Source organism: Eublepharis macularius, chromosome 14 (assembly GCF_028583425.1).
Source record: "Eublepharis macularius isolate TG4126 chromosome 14, MPM_Emac_v1.0, whole genome shotgun sequence".
In the NCBI taxonomy this organism is placed as follows: domain Eukaryota; kingdom Metazoa; phylum Chordata; class Lepidosauria; order Squamata; family Eublepharidae; genus Eublepharis; species Eublepharis macularius.
Window position 1 is genome coordinate 11213214 of NC_072803.1, and position 19845 is coordinate 11233058.

The window sequence follows — 19845 nt, forward strand, 5'->3', positions numbered from 1 at the left end:
TAGGGCTCTGTCTTCTTCACTTGTAGCGAATATGCATAAATCCCTTTTCTTGAGTTTGGTCGAGTAGCGGATAGAATGCTGGCCTCAGATCTTGGGAGATGTGGGTTCGAATCCCCACTTCTGCCATGGAAGCTGGCTGGGTGACCTGGGGCCCCGTCACAAACTCTTATGCCTGGTCTACCTTACAGTGTGGTTGTTGTGAGAAAATGGAGGAGGGGAGAACAACGTTCTAAGCCACTCTAACTGGGCGGAAAAGTGAGGTATAAATAAATGAATGCATGCAAAGGCATGGCTCGCTTTGGATTCTTTTGGAGTCCGCTCTTCCTTTCCCAAGCTTAGTCTACGGAAATAGTAAAAGTTGAGGATCTCTTTTTGATGGGCTGCCTTCCAAAGCCACCTGTCTTCATGGAATATTCTCCAGGAATCATGACCTTCTTGAAAACAGATGCTGCCTTGTCTCCTTGACTTTGTATAACCCACCACTCTTGGAATTGGAGTCTGTGACAAGTGAAAATATGTTCCACGTGTCCCCAAATGGACCATTTTTTGTCTCTAGTCATTTCACCTCCAAGAATGCACAAAGCATAGGTCATGCCTTGGCTTGCCTTGCACTCCTGATGGCTACGATTTCATGTGATGGGGGGGGGGGGCTCTGATGCTATTTGTCCCCACCGAAGGATTGCTGGAAAGCATAGTGGTTGGACACCATGAAGGCAGCCGTGTCTGAGTTTGCTGTTCTGTCTGTGACCTTTCAGTGTCTCTTGTGTGCTGCAGTTTTTACAGCATCAGGCATGTGTCAGCTGTCTCCTGCGAGCATGGCTCAATGTGACATTTGAACATGGATCCCAAGGGTTCTCTATACCTTCTTTTTAAAAAATAAAACCTGAGGTAGTATGTTCCACTTGTAGATGAAATAGTTCTGTTTTGTCTTCATTGACGCAGAGAAAATAGTGTTATGTCCTTAGTATTCTTGGTGCAAGCGCAACCCTCCACCGCAAATCTTGGTCTCTCTCCTCTGTGTCCGGGCTCCCCTATGATCTGGTTGCTACATCTCACCTGTCTGTGTGACTTCCAAGATATGCAAGAAAATTTAGGTTGAGGCTTTTAAATTATCTGAACAATTTCTGCCCCGCCTGCTACCACTGCAATGACTTTTTGGAAGTAATTGCTGGAGTTGCTGACGGTGCCTTAATCTGTACTAGATGTCTTGATTTGGTGTCTGCCTTCATTGCAAGAACAATGAAACGGTACCAAGCGTGGGTTACGCAACTTCCCATTTAGCATGCCAAGCGGTAAAGTCCAAATGGTATTTCATCTTGACACAGTTGAAGGAAGAAGAGGGCAGATGCTTTGGTTGGGTGGGTGACCTGGCTGTAAGAAGTGTTCATCAAGGCCACTGCTACTGCTCCAAGAGCCACTGCTGCTGCTCCAACCGCTGCTTTCAAGCCATTCTCTGAAGACCTTAAAGGCAGCAGTTTCAACATGGAGTCGTGCAGCCACATCTTCACCATGAGTATTGGGGAAGTTGCACTGGATTCTTTTAGCTCAAGCAAAACAGCATAGTCTCTGGCGTTAGTGGCTGAGCAGCTCCTCTCATAGAATCCTGAGGTCCTTAGCTTGGTTATGTATTAATAAAACATCTCTGCTGCAGACGGTCACTTCTCACTCTTGGAACTACCATGCCCAGAATTCCTTGAGGACAGAAAGTAACTTTTAAACCTATTAACTGTAGCTTGCTTTGAGTGTCTTCTGGTGGAACAATGTTTATGTATCAACATAAAGCCAGTTTGGTGTAGTGGTTAAGAGCACAGGACTCTAATCTGGAGAACTGGGTTTGATTCCTCCTCTTAAAGCCTGCTGGGTAACCTTGGGTCAGTCACAGCTCTCTCAGAACTCTCTCAGCCCCACCCACCTCACAGGATGATTTTTGTGGGGATAATAACAAAAATATACTTTGTAAACCGCTCTGAGTGGGTGTTAAGTCATCCTGAAGGGCAGTATATAAATCGAATGTTATTATTATATTTGTGTATTATGTGGGATTACTGTGAGAGGGGCGATAAAACCACGAGCTGGCGTGGTGTGGCAGACAGGATCTTGGAGACCCAGATTCGAATCCCTGCTGTGCCATGAAAGCTTGCTGGATGACTTTGGGCCAGTCACTCTCAGCCTAACCCTGCCTTACAGGATTGCTGTCACAAGGATAAAGTGGAGGAGGGGAGAATGATGCAAGCCTCTTCGGGGACAAAGGCAGGGTACAAATTAAGTAAATCAATAAAACTTTGCACAGAAGTCAAGCTTCTGTCCTCACGTGCTGGGCAGGCATCTTGAAGGCACAGCTTCCCACTGCAAGGGTACACGGACACGATGCAGGGCAGAACAGATATCTTCTTAGTTTCAGGTCCTTTCCTAGTTTTTTTTTTAAACTGAGGTTCTGTCTGTTCTTCTAACTTGAATGGGAATTTGGAAAGGATTTCCTTCCCAGAACAAACAGGTGTGTCAGCCTCTCATTCCAAAAATGTCTAGCTAGATGCCCTGGGAAGCTTGCAAGCAAGACCTGTGAATGCAAAGTGCAGCCCCCTTTCCTTGTTCTAGCTGCAATCCAGAGGATTCTAATGCCTCACTATGTGGAAATCCCCACTGTGTAAAGAGCCTATCCTGCAAAGATTTATCTCATTCTTTCGAAAAAGCCATCCAGGCTTAAGAACTGGGTAGCCATCAGTTTCTGACCAGATTTGCCGTGGCCGCAATGCAGAGCAGAACTTGTGCAGGTCAGGATTGAGCTCGGGGAAGAAACTATGGGACTGCCCAGCTCCCAGCCCTCCTGCAAGGGATTGCATGCTAGCTGCAATAAAAAAAAAAAAAACTAGGTCTACGCTGCTGCTTTTTTGCATCACGAAGGGCTGCGCAGAAAGGGGAGAGAAGGAAGCTGAAGTCATCCTCTGGTCTGCTGACGGCTTGCCAAAGCCACAGCCACCTTGGCAATGCAGTGATAATGAGGCAGATCTAGGTGCGAACAAAGCAGGCGCACTTGGGGGCAGCTTTGTGCAGAAGGGAGGAGGAGGAGGAGGAGGAAGGTTTTGCCTGCTTTTTTGCAAGTGCCTTTTGTGATGGGGGTAGCAGGCAGGGAAAGGGGGATGGGAGAGCTCTCCTGCATCTCTGATGGGGCAGGGAGAAGAGAAGCATAGGCTAAAACAGATACCTTTGCTTAAAGGGCAACTGCTGGCATGCAGATTCAGTTTTCAGCTGTGCAGCCTGCATTAAATTACCCTCCACTCTCTTCCCCCCTCTCTGCTCCAGTGATCCCCTGGCAAATCCTGTCTCTGCAGATACCCATTATTTTTCCTAGTAGAAAGGAGGTGGTTCTTTCCTTTGCACCTCCAGCAAGCGAACGGCTGCGATCCAAGGCCACCTGACCCATCTCCCTCCCTGAGGGACTTTCAGTGTGTGCCAGCCTGGGGCTCACTGGGGCCCCTTGCTGCTTAATGCCTCTGCCTTGAGAGCGCCCAAAATAGATCTGCCTGCACGCTAGACTCCTGTTGTGGAAAAATCAGTGATGTCATGCCGGGCCAATCGGCACCAGCCCTGCAGAGCAGAGCGCAGGAGCCGGGAGGAGGAGAAGTCTTTTTTTCCTCCCAAGGAGGCTGCTGGAGAGGAGGCGGAGGCAGTGTTATGGCACTTGTCTGGCTGCAGGAAAGAGAGGAGGCTGGCTTTGAGCTTGGGGGCTCGTGCAGGGTCCAGCACTGGGACAGGCAAAGCTTGTGCCTGGCATTGTGCCATGTATGTTCCCTGGATTCCTTCACAGTGGCTCAGTAGGAGAGCGCATGCTTTGTGCAAAAGGCTTCCTTGGTAGTGCAAGGATCTCCAGTGGCTGTGGGGAAAGAGCCTTTTCTGCCTGGAGCTCTAGAGAGCCATTCAGAGTTGGACTTGGTATAAAGCATCTTCATGCCACCAAGATAAAGAGGTGCAGCAAACTGCATAGAGGTTTTTGCTTTCAGTCTTTGGGTTTCCCTCTACGAGGGTGCATTTGTTCAGCACTGAACAACTGCAGACCCTGCACATCTAGGATGGGGGGTGGGGGGAAGAGGGATTCCAAGCCAAGGGATCCAACTTCAGATCCTTTCGTGTGTTGAGCTCCTGACTGCCTCTTTCCTAAATTCATCTCCTTAATCTCCCCCCCCCCTCCTCCCATCATTCTTCTTTGCAAACACACTAAATCCAACTTCACTTGCCAGCTCTGAAGAGAAGTGGCAAGAGCCGGTAGCACAGGCTGCTCTGCAAGGTCCCCCTTTCCTCTGCAAGCTGGGCCGAATTTAGTAACTCTTGTTCTCCTTTAAGCTTGCCAACTTCCAGGTAGGGCCTGGAGATTTCCCAGAATTACAACTGACCTCCAAACTACAGAGATCAGTTCCCCTGGAGAGAATGGCTGCTTTGGAGGGTGCGCTCTAGGGCATTACACCCTCTGAAGTCCCTACCCAGACTCTATTCTCACATCTCCAGGAATTTCCCAATCCGGAGTTTCTCCTGCCCTGTTGCAGAACCACAAAAAAGATTCTCACAGGTGACCTTTAATTTAACAACATGCTTTTTGAATCTAAAGCACATCAGTGCCTCTATAACACTTTCCCCCTGATCATTAAGGAATATATTTTGGGCCATTCTTTTCCCTGCCTGTGATCTGATCTGCAAATGTTGGATCATCAGCTGATCTAATTTTAAATCTATATTTTTTCTTTCAATTCCAAATCTAGGCGGATGTTTTAACATGAATTTTGTTTTAATACCAGAAGAGTTAGCTGTGTTAGTCTGTAGTTGCAAAATAGTAAAGAGTCCAGTCGCACTTTTAAGACTAACCAACTTTATTGTACCATAAGCTTTCAAGAACCACAGCTCTCTTTGTCAGATGCATCTGACGAAGAGAGCTGTGGTTCTCGAGAGCTTATGCTAAAATAAAGTAGTCTTAAAGGTGCTACTGGACTCTTTACTATTTTGTTTTAATACTCTCTCCCATCCCCTCCAAAGTGATTTGAGTTCTGCTTTCTTTACTAATGCAATAACAGAGAGCTGATCAATTGGTTCAGCCACTAAGTTATAACTGGCAGGGTTTCCCTATTTTTTAAAAAATTGCATGGCTCTTATTTGATTCCTATTTCACCATTCCCTCATTGTATATGACTGCTCCTCCCGTTCTTATCCAGACAACAGCTTTGTGAAGCGGATTAGGCAGAGGATGGCCCAAGATCAGCCAATGAGCTTCAGGGCAGAGCGGGTATTTGAATTGGAGTGTGTATGTGAACGTTGGCTGTCAGAGTGTGTGGGGAGACCCAATGTTAGCCAGGAAGTATAGTTTAAAAAGACAGAGACGGCGGAGATTGCTCCTCAGAGGGTTTGTTAATATCATCTTTGTTTCAGGAAGGCTTTGTCAATTTGACCTCTCCAGTCTAAAACTGTGTGGGATCGCAACCAGAGGGCAGTGAGGAATGGAAATGGGCCTTCCAGAGCTGGTCTTAGACCAAGAGAGGTTATAATGGACTGAAGTTTCCCTTCTGGCATTTTACAGCCCCTTCACACAGCTCCAGTGTATAGCAAAGCTTTTGCGCTGCCACTGGCTCTGTCTTTTTAAACTTCCCTTCCCAGCTAACATTGCATCTCCTGACACGTAGTCTTCACGTGTCTCGTGTGGCGAGGCTCTGAGATCCCTGGTCTTTCTTTGCAGAGCTAGTAGAGAATGTGAATGACTGTGAAATTAGTTTTAAGACAGCAATATGGACATGTCCTGTGATGCAGGCTCTTAAAATTTGATTATTGGTAGGGTGGTGAGATGCAAAGGAAGAAGTGTCTCCAGAACCGTTCTTAAGTGTGCGAAAGAGCCAGATTTAATGATGCAGCTTCTTTTATCGTGTATAATGTGAGATCTCTTCTGAAAGGGGTGAGTCTAGTTGTATCCCAGATTACAAACTTCATATGAGCCACATCCCCTGCAATTTTTTTTTAAAAAAGAAGCCCCTTAATTCAGTTGCACCCTGACCTGGATAGACCAGACAAGCCCGATCTCATTAAATCTCTGAAGCTAAGGAGGGTTGGACGTGGTTAATAATTAGATAGGAGATCTCCAAGGAAGACCAGGGTTGCTATGCAGAGGCAGGCAATGGAAAACCACCTATGTAAGACTCTTGCCATGAAAACATCAGCAGGTGTCACTATAAGTCAGCTATGACTTGACAGCACTTTGCACCACCACCAATACAGTCGCAAGAGACGTCCAGTTGCGTAATATGTACTGGGAAATGGTATAACTGGGTATGGTATCTTTCCCTATTTCTTTCCTCTGCCTCCTACCAAGTTCAGCTGAATGGTAAGGCATGTGTTGCTTATAAGGCTGTCAGGTTTGGCTTCAAACATGTTGGTTCCATGGGCCAGACTTAGGGAGCTAGAAGATGCAGAACGTGCATATTCTGTCCTGATTGGATGCAAAATAGAACCGGACAGGTGGGCAGTGGGGTCTGACAATCTGTCAGGTTGTGGGTAGAACCACAGTAGGCTTTGACATGGCTTGTCTTCATGGGCTTGGTAGAACGTTGGCTGATTCGCTTTACTTTCTCTCTCTCTCTGGCTCCAGCCATTAGTAACAATATAACTGAGCTGATTTTTGCTGCATGATTGACTCTTAAATTCTGACTCTGAGAAGTGAGATTTCAGGCTTTGATTCTGGACGGTTGCCAACTCTAGCTGGAGACTTTGGGTGGTGCCAGGGGAGGGTGGAGCTTGGAGAAGGAGGCATGCCCAGACAGAGTAATGATGCCATAAAATCCACCTCCCAAAGTTGCCATTTTCTCCAGGGGAACTGATCTCTTGTAGCCCGGAGATCAGTTGTAATTCTGGGAGAACTCCCTGCCCTACCTCGAGGTTGGCAACCCTAAAGGTCCCAGAGCCCTGATAGTTCTGTGTGTGTGTTTATAGATCGGAGGGGTTCTCTCTGCTCAGGTGTTGCACCGACTGTAATTTATCATGTTTCTATTTTCACAATGCTGTCACGGCTTGTACTGCAGCCGGGCTGCGTCAGCGGTTTCCCCATCAAAGGCCTGTTCCAGGGATTTTTGGAGCTCTTTGCCTGTGATTGGATGGAAAAGCAAATTGGTTTATGAATGGATGCTTCCCCCGTTACAGGGAGGAGAGACATTCCCTGCAGGTATTATTAGGCAATGCGGAGAGGCTAGAAAAAAAAAAGAAGAAGCTATTCAGTGCTTGCCGCCGCCTCCTCCTCCCTCCAGAACGAGAGCAGGGATGCAAGAGGGGCGAGGCGGGGGGGGGGGGGCTGCAGAAAGGTCACCTTGGGATGCTGCTGAGAGGCAGAGGGAGGGGAGTGGCTGCTGCAGCCTGCCTTTCTAGGCTTGGGGGAGAAGTCCTTGGGATCGGGGGTCTTTTGAGGATGCCCGCTAGTGCAGCAAGAACGACTGGAGCGCAGCCCCCTCTCACGGTACATCGTGTGCTTGCCCTTTTCACACACCCATACCTTTTCTTCCCAATGAGGAAGCATGCCTCCCTGCTTTCTTCGACTTTCTCCCTTCTTCTCTCGGCCTCGTTTTCGTTTCTGAGCCCTTGACTACACCTTGAAGCCTTGTCAGGGCCGGTTCTGTGGCCAAGCTGCCCAAGCTTGACGGCACTCTCTACCACCACTTGGCTCTTAAAAATGAACAAGTGGCTTAGGGAGTGATCCAGAGGTCCCTGCAATGTACCTTCTACAGCAAACAGTGGGCAGGAGGGGGTTAAAGAACCCTTTGCCCCGTGGTTTGTATGGGGTGCACGTGGACGCTGGCCCATCCAACCCATACTCAGTTAAAAATGCGGCATTGTTGAAAGTTCGTTGCTGGCCTGTGTTCCGTATTATGCCTTGTCATAATTAAGAATGCCATTGGCTTTATTAGTCCCCCATACTCCATCCGAAGCCATAAGCAATTGTGATTATTGGAAAGATTTCTCAACCTTATAGAAGACAGCTGCTGCCTGGGATTGCAACGTGTGGCTCTTCCATTGATAAAACCCACCTCTCTGTCACTCCTGAGCAGTTTGCAGTAAACGGAGCAGCTGGTTTTTCTCACCCGCTTTATTTTTTCCCCAGGTGCCCACGGCTTAAGGGAGGAACCCGAGTTTGTGACGGCTCGTGCTGGGGAGAGCGTGATCCTGGGATGCGACGTAATCCATCCACTGACGGGCCAGCCCCCTCCTTATGTGGTGGAGTGGTTCAAATTTGGAGTGCCTATCCCCATCTTCATCAAGTTTGGGTTCTACCCACCTCATGTGGACCCAGAATATGCTGGTGAGCCTAAAACCCTTGGAAGCATTGGTTGAAGGGCATATTTGCTTTGCAAGCATAGACTGGGTTTGTGCTGGCTTAACCAGCTTGGCTTCCCCCAAAGAATCTGGGAATTGGAGTTTGGAGTAATCCTTTAGAGGTTCCTGATCCTTCCTCAGTTTCCAGGATCTTCTAGAGTGTTAAGCTTGTGCCATAAGTGTCTCCACAAAGACGAGGGTTCTCAAGGGCTGGGTAGGGGTGCAACCATGTAATAGAACATGTGCCTTGCGTACAGAAGATCTCAGTTAAAAGATTGATGATGGAAGATGTTGGGAAGGCCCTGAACTACATGGGCCAGGTTTGCCAATTGCCCTGCCCTTGGCCCCAATCCCCTGCCCTCAAGAAATGGAAGATTGTAAGAAAAAATGACCAGAAATTTGCCTCTATGGGGGCGCTCTAGGAATTTCCCCATGAATAGGAGAAAAGTCCTAGAGCATCACCCATAAGTGACATCACATCCTCTGCAAACTCCCCCCCCTCCCTAGGCATTGCCTTCAAAAGCTGGCATTTGCTGAGGCAGTGTTGGCAAGCCTCACTTGTGCCAATGGAGCTGCCTTCTGGAAGGAGCTTCTGCGTAGAGTCTAAGGTACCTTATCCCCTTCCTTTATTTGCATGCAAGGTTGGTTGGTTGGTTAGTAGGTTAGCAGGATGACAGGTTGGGGTCAGTCTACTGTGGAGGGGGTTCCTCCATGGCTCTGACCCTTGGCTTGTATTCTTGGCAAGGTTATAACTTTGGCTCCCTTCCTTCCTATCACACAACGATGACAGCATATGACTTCCTGTCACATGGTAGTAGCTCATTGAGTCCAAGGTCCAGGCTCACCCACCTCTCAGTTAGAGAAAGGGGAGCCAGGGGAGTGACTGTTTTGGGATGGCATTTGTATGCCTGCCTGTGCAAACTGCCAGTGTGGCCGTGAGCTGCAAAAAATGTCTAGAGGGAAACGGGTGGATGAGTAGATCATGTGGCCACTACAGTTCATACAGGCAGGCGAGTATAAATTGTACTATGAGTGTTGCAAGTGCATGTGTAAGGGTAGGGTGGGCCAAACCCATAGAGAGACCTGATCCCATTGGTGCTGCCAACCACAGAGAGAGGTGGGTGGTGACCGTCACTGTGCCACGGCAGGTGAAAGGTGTGGGCAATTGCCTGCGATGCCAGTCTTGACACTGGCTGTGGAGTTTGTGGCAGAGCTGAATGGAAGATTGAGGACTCCTGAATGTGGATGAAGGCGAAATGACCATCAATCTGGACTACTCCAGTTTTCCTATTGAGCCAGTTCAAGCCTTTCCAGCAAAGTTTTTGAGAATATTCTGTGTATCTTGTTTTCATCCTACCCCTGCTCTCAGCATCTCAGAGCAGCGTGTATTAAGTTTATCCTCATAACAGCTCTGGGAGGCAAACTGTGCTCAGAGAAAATAACTAGGAAAAGGTCAGTTTTATGATGGAGCAGGGATTTGAACCTGGGACTGCCTGATCCTAGTCTGGCAGCCTAAATACTGTATACCACGCTGGCTGACTGTGGTTGTAACCCCCTTGGCAGCAGTCAGGATAGCACAGTGTGATGTGTGCCAGCTTCATAATAAATGTAGATCTTCATGCAAGTCCAAATACCAGATCTCCATCTTGTCTACTTCCGTTGTACTTCCAGTGAGGTGTCTGCCTTTTAAAAAAATTAAGTGGCATATATGCATTTATATGCTTTTAAACCGCAACCTTTTAAAAACAATTGTGAAGTGCTCCAGGGATGAGAGGGGGTTGAAGATCTGTTGGAAGCTTTCATTTAGGAAGTCTTTATTTATAGTATTTATAAAACACGCTCTCTTCCTCAAGTGCCCCGTCTGATGAACGTGCTTTAACAAAACGAGGCAAGAAAACATAAAATACTGTAGTTACTTGGAAGGAAAATAGCCCTGAATGTAGGATAATCTCCCTAAAAAGGTTATATCCTCAAAAGGGTTTTTTTTAAAAAAAATTCTACGTAACAGTAACTTATATGTCAATTTAAGATGCCCCTTTCTTTTTCTTGGTGTGGGAAAAAAACCCTTTCCAGGTAAACAGAGTACAATTATAGTAAAATGCTCTAAAAATTTGTGCCAATAGCTGATGATGTCATTGCCTTTCCAAAGAGTGACCTTAGAAGTTCTGCCAGCAAAAGCTTTAAAAAACAAAACGAGTGTTCATTTGCTGGTGGAATGGCATCAGGGAAGTCGCCAGACGGATCTCTTTTAGGAATGTATTCCACGGTATTGTGTAGCACTTAGACAAAGATCTGGGAGACTTGAGTTCGAATCACCACAGTGGCTCAAGGCCACTCAGTGAGCTTCATGGCAATCACTCTCTCCCCCTAACCTATCTCATCGGGCTCCTGAGAGGGTAAAAAAAAGGAAGAGAGAATCACGTAAACCTCTTTGAGCTTCTTAGAGGAAGGTGAGATAAAGTCTGAACTATGGTTGTTGGGGGTTTTCCGGGCTGTATTGCCGTGGTCTGAGACACTGAGAGATCTCTGTCTTTTGGTGCTACACCTCTGAAGATGCCAGCCACAGCTGCTGGCGAAACGTCAGGAACTACAATGCCAAGACCACGGCAATACAGCCCAGAAAACCCCCAACAACCATCGTTCTCCGGCCGTGAAAGCCTTCGACAATACAAAGTCTGAACTATTTAGCTGTCCTAGTTCCACAAAGGAAAATATCCAGTGTTTTCTCTTAACTCTTTTTGTTTGGGCAAAGAGTGGAGTGGTTTCTCCCTGATCACATGGAACAGGGAGATTCTTACCAGAGAAGACTGCATGGGGTGAGGTCACAGGTACTAGCCAGTTGATGGCCGTCGCTGTCAGCTGTCCCCTCTCCCAAAACTTGCAAACTTGCTTTTCCTGTAGATCTTGTTCCCGGACAGAAACCTGAACGTATGGGTTCAGGATAGTGAAGGTGCTTTCAAACAGCCTCTTCCATACTTAAAATATGCTACAGCTGCCCTCGTCCTAAGCCCAGTTCATGCTGGCTGATTAATACATGGATTGGGCCAATCTGTCTCTCCCTCCCTCCCTGTCTTCCCGCCCCTTGCAGGAAGCTCACTCGCTCTCTGTCTCTTTCCTTTTAAAAATATCCCCTTCTTTCTGCCTGGTTGGTTTGCATTAAGCAGTGGCAGAGAGAAGCCAGCTGGGCTTTCTGTGCCCGAGAGAAGCAGAGGCAGCAGACGGGGTTGGGTGGGGGTGGCCACTGCTGTAGCCCATGTTACTGTTGCTTCCCCACAGCAGCTTGGAGCCCCAAGCAATGCTTTTGGGGACCATGCTCCAAAAACCTCGGCAGCGGAAGCGGCTGCCACTTGCTCACACTCATGCGCTTAACCTCTCTGGACATCTGCATTCTGTGAGATCCGGGGAGATGGAAATGAGATCTCAAGTAGCAGGAGAATGGATGGGGCTGCCTTGCCTAGTCGTTGTCACAAGTTCTCGTGATGCTCGGAGGCCTTGAATCCAGGGCCATCTCTGGATGGATCGGAATATTAGAATGTTCGGTAAATGCTGGCAACATCCCGCATTTATTGGGCCGTTTCCTGGAGTTATAGGCTATTGAATCATGGCGTAACTCATTGGACACCCCATGTGGTGCAGTGGTTAGAGTGTCGAACTAGGATCCGGGAGACCCAGGTTCGAATCCCAACTCTGCTGTGGAAGCTCGCTGAGTAACCTTGAGCCAGTCGCACACAGTCTCAGCCTAACCTACTTCACAGGGTTGTTGTGAAGATAGAAAAGGAGAGGAGAATGATGTAAGCTACTTTGAGGGCCCATTGGGGAGAAAAGTGGGATATAAATGAAGGAAATAAATAAATAATAAAACTATGAACCCTTGGGGAGGGGTGTCTGGTGATGTCATCAGATTCACTGTGGGGATTCCCAAAGCTTCCAGCACCCCCCAGCTTATTTATTCCTCCTATGCTGGTGTTCTTTCTGTTGCTGGTGGTGGGGCTGGCCAGCTAGCCAAGTGGGGGAGAGGAAGGAAAAACAGATTCTCCCACCCTCTTCCTTCCTGGTATTTTTGCACCATTAACTGAGGTGCCTTGTGCATACTGGGAAGTGTAGTTCCCCAAACACTTAATGTTAAAATGTCTGGAGACATTTTCTTTTTCCTCTTCCTGAAGGCGAGCTATACTCCAAGTACTCTGGATACTAAATGTACAAGTCATCGACCTGCATTATGTTATTTTTATGTTATGGGTAGGCCTGAGTGCATGCGTGGGAAGCCTTCCCTAACTTTGCTGGGGAGGTCGATGGCTTGTACAGGGTTGATTTGTATAACGAAGTACACTTCTGGCCCTGATAATCTTGTCTGGTAAATAGAGTGGCCTTGGTTTAGATCGTAAATGAACACATTTTAGAGACCCTTTGAGAAATGTATTTGAAAGTTCAAGGGAACTTTCCTTGTCATTTGTTCCCAAGTACTCATGGCCAGTAGTCATTGATAAATGTGTCTTCCATGCACTTGTTCGACCTCATATCAGAATGTGGAGAGGGCCCTTAAGTGGTAGCTGACTTATGGTGACCCCTGGTGGAGTTCTCATGGCAGGAGACTAACAGAGGTGGTTTGCCATTGCCTGCCTCTGCAGCCCTGGTCTTCCTTGGAGGTCTCCCATCAGGGCATACCAGGATATGACTCTTCATAGGAGAGAGGGAGATGGGACAGGGTGGGGAGAGCATGTGCTATGGGGAAGCTGGGTGGGGATTTGGTGGCCTCGCTCAATTCATCGGCTGTTGGCTGTAGATGAACAAGGTGGGCTTCCCTTCCTCAGAGATGAATGCTTGGTTGGCAGCCATGTTGTTGGAACCAACTTGTGCGTCCTTCTCACTTCTGGTAGCTTACTGGAGATCCTGTTGCTAATGAATAGATTTAGCGATTTAGGAAGGTTTCGTGTGGGTTGGAACACGTTTAAATGAATAGTTTTAGAAAGGGCAGCGTAGAACGAGCTTTGAGTCCTAGAAAATGTTTGAGCCGTTCTTTGCTCATTCGGCTTTGGAGGGATTTATGTGTATAGAGCTTCATATTAAGCAAGCCTTGGTGCATAAATTTCACTTCAGCCTCTGTGAGTTCACACTCAGCAGAAATTGGGTACACGGCTGTGACTCAGAGATAAAGCACGTGGTTTGCATGCAGAAGGTGGCTGCAGTTTCAGTTCTTGGCATCTCCTCTTCAAGGTTGTCCAGAGAACAAGTGTAGCAAAAAAGGCTTTCTCCACCTAAGACTTCAGAGAGCTTCTGCTGGCCAGAGCAGCCAAGAGCGAGCCCTGTGGATCAGTAGTCTGATCTGATACCAAGCAGCTTCATATGTGCAGAGATAAAAGTTGCCATTTTGTGCGTGCCCACAAAATACCAGGACACCACTATAACGAATGTACATATATTCCTGTCCACATGTAAAAGTGCAAAGTGCAATGTGTTCAAATATATACAATACAGAAATACACAGTATAATCATATACAGCACATATGTTGTTCAAACAAGTCTTTACAGTCCGTACAGTTCCTTGCTTTCATTTAAAGTGCAACATGCAAAAAAATTTTTAAATGGAAGCCCATGGAGAGAATCGTGGAAGATGTAATCACATTCCCAGTCCCAAAATTCAAGATTTATCCAACAACGCCGACGGGGATGTGCAGGCAATTGTCATTAACCCGTTTCGTGAGAGAACTCACTTCATCTTGGGCATACAAAAATTCAGACTGGATACAAGAAAATTGCAAGAACCAAACTCATTCTCTGAGGGCTTGAGAAGAAGGTGGTGTTAACGGACTCATGAGTTAATGACAATTGCCTGCACATCCCCGTCGGCGTTGTTGGATAAATCTTGAATTTTGGGACTGGGAATGTGATTACATCTTCCACGATTCTCTCCATGGGCTTCCATTTAAAAATTTTTTTGCATGTTGCACTTTAAATGAAAGCAAGGAACTGTACGGACTGTAAAGACTTGTTTGAACAACATATGTGCTGTATATGATTATACTGTGTATTTCTGTATTGTATATATTTGAACACATCGCACTTTGCACTTTGCACTTTTACATGTGGACAGGAATATATGTACATTCGTTATAGTGGTGTCCTGGTATTGTGTGGTTTCTTCGCAACAATTGTTCCAGGGCCGCCCGTGGTTTTTCCAGTCCATTTTGTGCGTGCCCAGCAATATAAGTAGTATCATAAAGTAAGATTAGATTGGGACGTTATTTCTGGCGCAAATCAGTGTAACGCAGAATAAGTCAGGTTGCAGAATGAGGAAAGGGAAGACAGAAGTAATTGCGTGTGGTACAATATACATTCCATCTGGAAAAGGAAGTTTTTAAGAACCACAATGCTGGTTTATTATAACCATATGGTTTTAAGTTGATAGCCATGCCAGCAGGAACACACACCCTTTTATGGGTATAATAATGGTGGCTAGACTTATGGGCTGTTGTGATGATTGTTGAATTAATGGACAAGGAGTGTTTTCAACATTCTAAAGCACAATGTAAAGTAAATATTTTATTATTAAAAGCAATAGGACACAACTGGCCCAGACCTGGATGGTCGAGGGTAGCCCAATCTCATCAGATCTCAGAAGCTAAGCAAGGTTGACCTTGGTTAGTACTTGGATGGGAGACCACGGGGAAGTCCAAGGTTGCTATACAGAGGCAGGTAATGGCAAACCACCTCTGTCCATATCTTGCCTTGAAAACCCTACAGGGTTGTGATAAGTCGGTAGTGACTTGACGGCACCTTACACACACAGGACACGACTAATGTTTAAGTTTGGCTTATGCATGACAGAATCTCTGGAGATGAGGATTATAAGTAAACTGTAAGTTCCTGTTGAGGAAAACTCATCCATGCAGTAGTTGGCTTCAGTCATAATTGACAAGATTCCATCCCCTGCTGGGGGGAACCTAGGATAAGTCTGCCATGGAAGCTCACTGGGTGATCTGGGCTCACTCACACTCTCTCAGCCTAACCTACCTCACAGGATTGGTGTGAGGATGAAATGGAGGAGAGGAGAATCGTGTTAACTGCTTTCTGTCCCCATGGAGGAGAAAGTTGTTGTGTAAATGAAGCATAATAAAAAAAAATCGTGGCTACCATGTTAATGTTTGGTGTAAATTGGCAGGTGCCACAGGGTGAAATTGGTGTTTTTACCTCTACTGACTTTGTGCCTGTTTCTTCCAGGCCGTGCCAGCCTTCATGACAAGGCCTCACTGCGCATCGAACAGATACGCTCCGAGGACCAGGGCTGGTACGAGTGCAAAGTGCTTATGTTGGATCAGCAGTATGACACTTTTCACAACGGCAGCTGGGTGCATCTCACGGTCAATGGTAAGTATAATGGCTTCCTCGTCCAAGCCATCTTCAGGCTATTGATCTCTCTTGCCAGCACACGTGCACACACTCACACAAACGGTTTGTAACACACTCATTGCCAAGGTGCATTGAATGAATCTCCTTTTTTCAGCAGCATCCAACGTGTTGAATTGTTCAAAATGGTCCCAACTATGAAGCCAACAGCATTATTTTTTTCTATGTACATTTATATTTACATTTTCAGAGTTTTGTCTTTCCTGTTATGGGTGCATACATGCAAAATACCAATAATGCACTCTGGGTTTTGTGAGCATTTCAGGCACCTATGTCTTGGTTGCTAGGGGCTTCTTTGATTCTTTCCTACCCCTCCCCCAGGCTATATTTGAAGGAGCCATCTGTTGAGAACAGGGCCCAAGACCCCCATCTGTCTCTTTCTCAGATGACACTTGTAGCAAACAAGGGCTTCAGAATATTCTAAATCACAATCTTTTCAAGGGGGCTGCTGAGAGGGAAATAGAGGAATTTACATAAAAGACACTAGAAAAAGGATGGTATTTAGAAGAAGCTACTTTAACTACTGGGGCTTCTCTGGGAAGGTGGTAGAAAAAAGAGAGAGGATAAATGCTTTACAGGATATGGATTTCTGTGCTCTGTGTACCCCCCAGCCTAGTGAAACAAAATGTCCGTTTAGTAGCACTGAATCAATGGCTAAACACTGAATCGAGTTGACATTTCAAATCATGGGGAACTGTGATTTTCCTGTAACACAGCCAGTACATCCTTTCCATTACTAAAGCGACCAAGTTGGTATTCATGAGCACAGTGGTTGAGAACTTTCATGTAGGAAGGTGCCTTTCCCATGTAAGAATTGTATCCTCTGTTATTCATCCCACTGATCAGTGTTTTCCTTGGAGATCGTCTTAGCCGGCAGCTGCTGTCATGTGCTGGACTGGCAGATTATAGACAGGAGCTTGAATTGTTTTTAACTAGAGATATGACTGCAGATTGAACAAGCAGGTAGTGGATCGTTTAAGGCAGAGTGTAGAATCGACAGGGAAAGGAAACAAGATCTGCAGGACCAAGGACAGCTCATAGGCAGCAGATGAGTTATTCCTATGTATTTTTGCCCTGCCTGAACCTAATTGTTGATGGTACTGTATTTTCGCTTGCATTGTGTAATCCGCCTTGGATCTCAGTGAGAAAGGAATAATAATAATAATAATAATAATAATAATAATAATAATAATAATAATAATAATAATAATAATAATAGGAAAGGTCTGGCCCATTTTTAATCTTCCTGTTAGCAAGTGGAATGCTTTTAGAGCTGGAAACACACAGATACAATGGAACTTGAGCATTTCTTCTAAATGTATGGCTCATCAGTTTAGTCCGGCTGTTTGATGCTATAGGAATGCAAACAGTCCTGGTGGAAAAATGGTGACCAGGTAGTATTGGAGCTGGCAAAACTATAACGTGTGGGTAGTTTTGTAGCAGCAGCCAATCAGTACCTGGGTGCTAGAGCTCAATATGGAGGGGGCAAAAGAAGGGGCTAATCAAAGGACATGAGGGTGTCAGAAGCTGAAAATCAGACAATAAGGAGTAGCAAGTTTCCGGAGCGGTGTGATCTATTGAGAGAGGGAGGTGGTTCAGTATCACATCTGCTCTACTTCCTGAAGTTTGCCTTGTAAGAACAGGGGATCCAGACATCACTGGAAGCATCATCAGTAGGGTGGTTCATGTCAGGTCAGCGGCAGCTGTGTCCATTCTGGGAATATTTACAGATGAAGCACAATTAAAAGAAAGGACATGTACGGGATGGCTGAACAACTGGCATCTCCTGGGCAAAATCTAGCCTCATTGGATCTACTACTTGGGCCCTCATTTGGCAAGCTAGAAGCACGAGATGTGGAGCAAACTGTGCCTATTGCAAAGGTAATTGTTGGAAGTCCACTTCAGAGTGGAAGCTGGTGAGACACTGCTCACATGCTTTTAGAAGTGTTCCTCCAGACAACTAGTTGTTGACAAGGGATGTATAGGTCTGCTTAGTTTCTGTCCTTTTGCTTTTCACCAGTCATTCAGATTGAACTAGGTACATTCCCCCTGCCCCCTGGTACCCTTTTCAAATAGCATGTCACTCTTTCAAGGAAGGAGGGCAGCTCCCAAGTGCTGTTGCCAATGTTTTGGAGAGAATCAGGGAGGCTAAAAGAGGGCAAACCCTTACTGAAAAGCAGAGAACATTCACAAATTCATTAAATGGCTCTCTGTATCTTATTTGAGGATGCTAGCTGGGGGACTGGGGCTGGGAGAGACCTTCAGGAGAATGAGCGACTTGGCCTCGTTAACTTTTAATAAGAGCTTTGCACTCAACGGAGCATCTTGTAATGTGTATTTCTCGAAGTATTAGGCATGCTCATTGAGCCAGACTCTGCTTCTCGTTGCTGTGGCTTAAAGATTGTGCAGACGTAAATCTTGGGAAATATGGCCTGGCTTTAAAGCGAGGCTCCCACAGACACTGCAGAGGCTGTTTTAACTCTGACTTAGCAAAGCTTGTTAGTTTGGGGTGGGGGGAGGTAGCATGTTCTTACCTCTCATTTCAAAGGTGAAAAGAGAATGGCAATTTTTGAGCTGTGAAGGGGATGTCTTGGTATCCACCTGTCATGCTTAAACTCTGACTAATATGTTATCTTGTTTTCGGAGAGGGGGGAAGGGCATCTTCTTCAGTTATTTGAATGGTCCAGTTGAATGCTTCAGTGTTACGGAATGCAAAATCTAGGAGCAAAGTTTAGATCCATGGGATTTCTGCAAGATCACATAGTGAATTAGCGGCAAGGAATCCAGTGATGTAGACCCGATTTTGTATTGTGATAACCAAATAATTTTACCCTCCCCTCCACCCGGGTCATATTTTTAATGGAGGGCTCTCTGGTGCTCATGTTAACTTCCATGCTAAGTAGATCATTCCTGTACAGTTCACAAACCACAGTTTATCATTCTTACAGTTCACCAGCACTGATGAAACTGGATTTCCCCCCCCCGTTTGTTTTCCCCCCTCTCCATCTTTTCTGATCTTGGCAGCTATTTTGCTCCTCTTCTAAATGCACAAGGGAGAAGTACTTGGGATAAAGGGGCGTTGTGATTGTGTCCTTTCTGACTGTAGATGAAGAATCTGTCTTGGACATCATCACTGCTGACTTTGGAGTCTTGAAGCAGTCTTGGAAGGGACTGACCCGTTTTGAATCTTTCTGTCGGCACGTGAAATTCTTTTAGAGTTGGAAATGCACAGGTGCAATAGAACTAGAGCATTTCTTCTGAATGAATGACTCACTGGCTCAGTCCAGCTGCTTTCCCTTGAGTCTATCGGTTTGTGGTTTCAAATCCCTCATTCCCCATGCCAAGAGCGAGTGAAGAGCAGCACCTTAAACATTAAGTGTAAGGAATCTACGAAGCACAATTTAGTGGTTTACTCCTGTTGCTTTCATTGGGAATGAATCCAAGAGTTTTGGGGTTCAAATCTTACACCACTTACAAAGGCTGGAGAATGCTATCGTTTATGGGGAATGCTATCGTTTAATAACAGAGTGTTCGTTTTGTTCATACGAAATTCAGTCCTGGCGTCTCTAGGCAGAGGATTCAAAGTAGGAGAGAAATGTCATCTTTCAGGCCTTGAGGATCCAAGACTCTGATAAATGAACCAGTGGTAAATTCTTGTATGTTTATAAATATAGTCTGATAACCATCATTACAGAAACATACTGGACTGAAGTTGAAAGCAAGTTGATGCTTTGATTCTCTTCGGGACTTTGCTAAGCAAAACAGGACTGCCGTTGAACTATCCATGTAAAGATTGTTCACCTCTGTTCATTTTTTTAAAGTTGTAAATATATATTGGTTCGAGAAGGAGATGATAGTGAAAAACATGCCCATCTTTGTAGTCTGTAGATCCAGAGGAGTTAGCCGTGTTAGTCTGTAGTAGCAAAATCAAAAAGAGTCCAGTAGCACCTTTAAGACTAACCAATTTTATTATAGCATAAGCTTTCGAGAATCAAGTTCTCTTCGTCAGATGCCTGATCAAAACTGGGCAGATACAGAAGAGGAGGGGGAAAGAGAGAGAAAAAAGGGGAGGGGGCATAAATCACAAGAAGGCAGAATGCAATTAGCAT

At 46.0% G+C, this 19845-nt stretch overlaps 1 protein-coding gene across 1 annotated transcript in view; it reads left to right on the forward strand.

The window, feature by feature from the left end:
* The window catches only part of IGSF9B (immunoglobulin superfamily member 9B), a 117868-nt gene that overhangs the window by 22688 nt on the left and 75335 nt on the right, over nucleotides 1-19845 (forward strand). The window contains exons 2-3 of the mRNA XM_054998006.1: nucleotides 8120-8317; nucleotides 15551-15697. Of these exons, the coding sequence (XP_054853981.1) occupies nucleotides 8120-8317; nucleotides 15551-15697 (345 nt within the window). The remainder of the gene's footprint in view (nucleotides 1-8119; nucleotides 8318-15550; nucleotides 15698-19845) is intronic.